Below are 5,693 nucleotides of genomic sequence, written 5' to 3' on the forward strand. Positions count from 1 at the left end.
GATGGCGCGATACGGCAGCCTCGCCTCTGTCAGTCTGCCCCAGCTACACCTGTAGCTGCCTCCACCAGTGTGTGAATGAATAGTCACATTGTAATTTTTCATTTTTAATTAAAACCCAGCCAGGATGCACGCCCCTCCCCTCCCTGCTTCCACTGGAGGTTTCTTCCTGTTCAAAGGGACTTTGTCCTTCCCACTGTCACCCAGTGTTTGCTCATAGTGGTCGTCTGACCGTTGAGGTTTTCGCTGTATTATTAGGTGTCTTTATCTTACAGTAAAAAGCACCTTTAGGTCAATTCTGAAGGTGCTAGAATAACAGATAACCAGCTGGTAAAAGAAAACACACACGTATAACAGCGCGGTGTGGTTGAGTTTATAACATCAGGTCAGACTCGCCGTGACTTTAACATCCGCTGTTAACGCAGTTCTACAAAGTTTCTTCCTGGAACTGCAGATGTAGGACGAGTGCCGGAAATAGTTTTGTGCTTCAGAGAATCCTGACTCACACCAACGACGTTAAGTTCTTAGAGAACAAAGACGCTGTTTGCAGTTCTTCAAAACACAGTGTGTTTTCAGGTGAGTTCACCTGCATCCAGCGCTGAGCCCACGTGTTTACAGATGGTCGGCCTGCTGGAAACGTCTGTACGACACTTCAAAGGTCATCAGTTTGACTTTCATGTTTTGTTTTTTTACCTTTTTAGCTTCTGACTGCATCTGAAAACTGAATTTTTAAATCATAATTTCAAAAATGATTTTTGAATCCTAATGTTTTCGGTGTGTGTTATCAAAGGTTTACACAATCAGTCGTCACTTTAACTGACTCGTTTAAGTGTTTTACTCAGTTTGGGACAGATTTTCAGATAAACTCCATCATTCATGTTAGATTGGTAAAAAGGATCTGCAGAGTGAGCTGTGAGCTTTCTCTTTGTGAGGCCACAGGAAAGTACAGCTATGAATCAACCATCATAGCCAGCTAATGTAACACAGTGGATATGCTAACATTAAAACCAACCACTGAAGGATTTGTACATCTTTAATACTTTCTGGGTATTACAGAGCGTTATTGTAGTTAACTGAACTGAAAGTGGGCTGAACAAATATTCTAGTTAACACAAACACTAAATTTCATGTAAGTGCCTGTTATAAACTTATTACCACTGATTAGATTGGCATTGTGAGCCATACAGCTCACTGACATATTGCTGATGTATATCTGCTGTAGTGCGAGGCACCATGTAGCAGAGACGTGTGGTTACTCATCAATAAGATGTCGTTTTGCTGTCACAGTTCTGACTACCTGTAACCTTCCTCATAGACGCAGCGAATCCCACTCAGAGGGGGATTCGTTTATGCTACCCAGGTAGAGTCGCACAAAGAGAGAAAGCTTCAGTGAAGCGGAGGCTGGCGACGTTGTCCCAACCTCTTGCAGAGCGAGCAAACTACATCAACGCCAGCAAATCCCTCTCTGAGCAGGTCGCGCAGAGTTGGAAAGTCAAAGATAAGCTGCGTAAAAACGACTTCTTACCAATGAGCAAACACGGTTCCACTACGTTGGTGCTACCTTCAGCCACACAGCATATATTTCAGTGATACGTCGCTGCACCATGCTGGATGAAGCACAATTTACTGACTACATTCCTCTGAAACGCTGCCGTCGAGGGACGGAGCGTGCTGTCTGGATTTATGGCTTTATTATAAAGTTAACCTGAAACTGGGCTGAAACATATTTTAGGTAACTGTAAACTTAATATCGCTGCCACACATCACTCACTAATATCACCCACCGCACTCAAACAATAACTGAAACTAAAAAGAACAAAACCTTTTCAAAACATAAAAACAATAAAACTGGAAACGAAAATTTCTAAATAAAATAAAAATCATAAACTTCAGCGTCTTGTTTGTTGTTGGCATGAATGAGCCTCCGTACATCAGCCCACTGTCTGACCTTCATCTCTTCAAAGTGTTTAAACAAGCTTCATGACGTCACGGCTCCACGCGGTGCCTCCCCCTGACGTCACGTGGAGTCTTTAGGAGACTCGCGCCGGTCAGTGGCTCAGAGACGGTGTGCGCGCGCGTGTATCAGCATGAGGAGCGCGAGGACGCTGCGGCAGGTCCAGGTGGCCGTGACGGTGCAGCGGAGCCTTCATCACCAGCATCCTCCTGCGCGCTCCGCGGGGATCGTCGGAGCTCCTTTCTCCAAGGGACAGGTGAGAGCGCGAGGACAGGCTCCGCGTGCACTCGTGCGCGTGTAATCCTCCAGCTTCTCCTTCTCTGTCCGCTGCAGTCCCGAGGAGGCGCGGAGGACGGACCGGAGCGGATCCGAGCCGCGGGCCTGCAGAGGCGGCTGCAGCAGCTGGGTGAGCACGGCAGCGGGTCCGGTGACGTCACCGGGAGACTCCAACAGACGTTTATTTTTGTGCTTTCATACAGAATCACCTTCATGCAGCAGCAAATGTAATGACAGCAGGTAAAACTGACCGGAAGTTACCGTTTGAATGATGAACCGCCCTGTGAGCATCACCGTGGTTCCCACTGTGCCTCACAGCAACAAGGGCCCGAGTTCGCCTCCGCCGTGGAGTACGTCCACAGACATGCTGTGAGTGGGGACAGATCAGCTCCCACTCACAGCTGTGTCTCCGCCTCTCAGCCTGTGGTAGCTGAGATGGACTCCACAGGTGTTCTCACCTGTTCACACATCAGGAAGCTCCTCCTGCAGCTGTGACACATTTCTGTTAAAAATCATCCGAGCACCAGAGTGGCAGTTTGCCTCTGCAGCATCTGGACAGATGTTTCTGCTGTCAGGGCTTTTTCCCGGGATAAGAAAGGCTGACGTTAGGTGGAGCGCAGCCGGCCCAGTTAGTTATCTGTGTTGGTCGTCATTCCCAGTTATGGAAACATTGTTTTTGTTGAATTAACAACTCAGAAACTTCCTCAGTTTCTCCGTTTCGTCAGTTAATGTTCATCCAGAGCCGAGTAATCAGTGATGAGAAAATCCACAAACGTTTGATTAATACATGAGCCTGAGCGGACCGCGGTCTGCACCAGGGACAGAAAACCCCACAAAGCCAGGTGGGGGCACAGAGCTGTGCGGCCCGGTATTTTAACCCCGTCCATCAAAGAGACAAAATGAAGCTTTAAAATGTTTCTGCTGATTATTGAGAGCAGTCACTGATTTCCTCCTACACAGAGGATCAGATCATCCTCCCGTGGCCAAAACATTAAACACGGCCCATAAATAAAGTACAACAGCTCAAAAAATCAAAATGACACAAGATCCCGAACAAACAGAGACGATAAAAATAAAATAAAGAAGCTCAGATAGTCAAAATAAAATAGAATAAAAGTAGAAAATAAATCTTATATCTTGTCTTTATGATGGCTTTAATCAACTACAAAGTTTACAGTTAGATTCAAACAGCTGTGCAGCTCAGTAACAGCGACAGTGTCTGATTTTTAATATTCAGAAACCATCGAATCGTCAAACAAACTGGAGGCGGAGCACGCCGGCGTTTCCACTTTCAACAATTCATCTGAATGAATCTGTGACGTCGGTAAAACATTAACCTTCAGCACAGTTTGAATCCAGAAAAGGTGTTCAGAGCTGACCTTCAAATTCAGACTTCAAATAAAGTGTTTAAAGTCTGATTCACGTAACGCTCCGTTTAAAAAACTCCGTAAAAATCAGAGTTTGGTGGTTTTTCCTTCAGCTGATTGTGAGTACGCAGGTAACACAGTTTCACTGACACAGTGAGTTCAGGAAGTGTAACGTCCTCAGAGGAGGTCACTGTGCACACGCTCAGTTTCATTACTGGAACAGCGCTGACCTTTATCCACGAACAGCAAACAGTAAGTGTTTACAGGTCCACATGGGTCAGTGAACGCCTCATTACACCGCCGCCTTCTTCCCTGAACGTCTCGCTGTTAATGTTCACACAGAGAGCATGCTGGGAAACGCCTCAGCTGGTAATGTTGGACAGTCAGTACGAGGAAACCTGCAATGATTCTGTGTGTGTGTGTGTGTGTGTGTCTGTGTGCAGGCTGTGCAGTGAAGGATTATGGGAATCTGACATTCGAGGACATGTCCCGGGACGAGCCCATGGGCTTGCTGAAGAGCGTGAGGGCGGTGGGTGCCGCCAACCAGAAGCTGTCACAGGCGGTGCGAGCGGCGAAGGAGGATGGGCACACGGCAGTGGTGCTGGGCGGAGACCACAGGTCAGTCCACACAGGAACAGGAAGTCAGGACGTAGGTTCCAGGTGTCGGCTCTCCATCGACTCGCTTCCTGTTTGTGTTTTCCGTCCTCAGCCTGGCGATCGGTTCCATCCACGGGCACTCTGCGGCGGTTGGGGAGCTGAGCGTCGTGTGGGTGGATGCTCACGCCGACATCAACACGCCGCTGACCACGTACACGGGGAACATCCACGGGCAGCCGGTGTCCCACCTGCTCCACGAGTTGCGCTCAAAGGTGATCTCAGCGACAGAGATCAGCATCACGCCGTCACACAGAATCACTAACCCCTCCCCTTCCTCACCAGGTTCCCGTCTTACCGAACTTCTCCTGGCTGAAGCCGTGTGTGTCCGCCGCCGATGTGGTCTTCATCGGGCTGAGAGACGTGGATCCAGCAGAGCAGTGAGTGCACCTGAGTCCATGCAGAGACTCACCTATTTCTGACGCCCCTCTGACCAATCAGCTCGTCCCGAAGCATTTTGGAGATGATTGAAATGAAATCTCAATAAAAAATTTAAAGAAGCAAAAAGCTCTGAAAGGTCAGCGACCTCGCTCTGGTCTGAGGGTCACCAGAAGTTCATTACCTGCGTGTACCTGAGTGTACCTGCCGGCAGGCTCTAATCCTGAGGTTTTCTCCTCCTCAGCTACATCCTGAAGATGCTGGGGGTGAAGACCTTCTCCATGAGTGAGGTGGATCAGCTCGGCGTGGCCCGCGTCATGGAGGAAACGTGTGATTACCTGTCCGCCAGGTGATGCCTGCATGAAGCCACCAAGGTGTGATAGTCTGAGCGAATGTTAAAGATGCTTTGTGTCCTTGAACAGAGGGAAGAAACCGATTCACCTCAGCTATGACATCGATGCCATCGACCCCTCTGTTGCCCCAGCAACCGGGACGCCTGTAGTTGGTGGACTCACCTACAGAGAGGGCGTCTACATCACAGAACATCTGTGTCAGACAGGTACGAGTCAGAAACTCAGGGAAAAACAAACCCTGCTCTTCACAGTAGAAGCGTGTTTAGTGTAAGCAGCCACATTAGCTGCTTACAGTAAACAACAGCTCTCACTTGGTGTTGGCTGTCGCTGCGGTAGAGTGTCACTTCCTGTTCCTGTTCCAACGCACACTGGTTTAGCCAATCTGTGTATATTCACAGTATTCACTCACTCTGTCTTTGGGGATTAGGGCTGACAGCTGTCCCGTTTTAGTGTCTCTTATTTGGCAGTTAAAAAGTTGGCAACCCTATCCTGGTGTGAACACGTGAACCGTGCTTCTGGGTCCAAACTACTCTGTGTTTATTAAGGCTGTTGTGTGTTTCACATGTTTTAACAGTTTGTATCTTGTTCTATTTAATCTGAACAAACCCCTAAAAAGTCAGTTATCGCTGTCGGCCTCTCTGGGTTTTTATTACCACCTTTCAGCAGCACATTTTAAAGCTCAGTGTTTAAACCCTTACGATGTAACTGCAGCCC

The 5,693-nt window shown here is 48.1% G+C and overlaps 1 protein-coding gene across 2 annotated transcripts in view; it reads left to right on the forward strand.

The window, feature by feature from the left end:
- Positions 1–495: 495 nt before the first annotated feature.
- Positions 496–5,693, forward strand: part of arg1 (arginase 1) — an 8,968-nt gene continuing 3,770 nt past the window's right edge. The window contains exons 1-8 of one of the 2 annotated variants that reach the window (XM_005752764.1): positions 496–573; positions 1,962–2,207; positions 2,285–2,357; positions 4,038–4,212; positions 4,304–4,463; positions 4,534–4,628; positions 4,871–4,975; positions 5,049–5,185. In XM_005752764.1, coding sequence (XP_005752821.1) covers positions 2,085–2,207; positions 2,285–2,357; positions 4,038–4,212; positions 4,304–4,463; positions 4,534–4,628; positions 4,871–4,975; positions 5,049–5,185 — 868 coding nt within the window. In that variant the 5' untranslated portion in view covers positions 496–573; positions 1,962–2,084. Of the gene's footprint in view, positions 574–1,948; positions 2,208–2,284; positions 2,358–4,037; positions 4,213–4,303; positions 4,464–4,533; positions 4,629–4,870; positions 4,976–5,048; positions 5,186–5,693 lie in introns of those variants that run through there. The other variant, XM_013915851.1, reaches the window with a different exon arrangement.

This window comes from Pundamilia nyererei, unplaced genomic scaffold, assembly GCF_000239375.1.
Source record: "Pundamilia nyererei isolate P.nyererei 1_Seehausen unplaced genomic scaffold, PunNye1.0 scaffold00379, whole genome shotgun sequence".
Taxonomy (NCBI): domain Eukaryota; kingdom Metazoa; phylum Chordata; class Actinopteri; order Cichliformes; family Cichlidae; genus Pundamilia; species Pundamilia nyererei.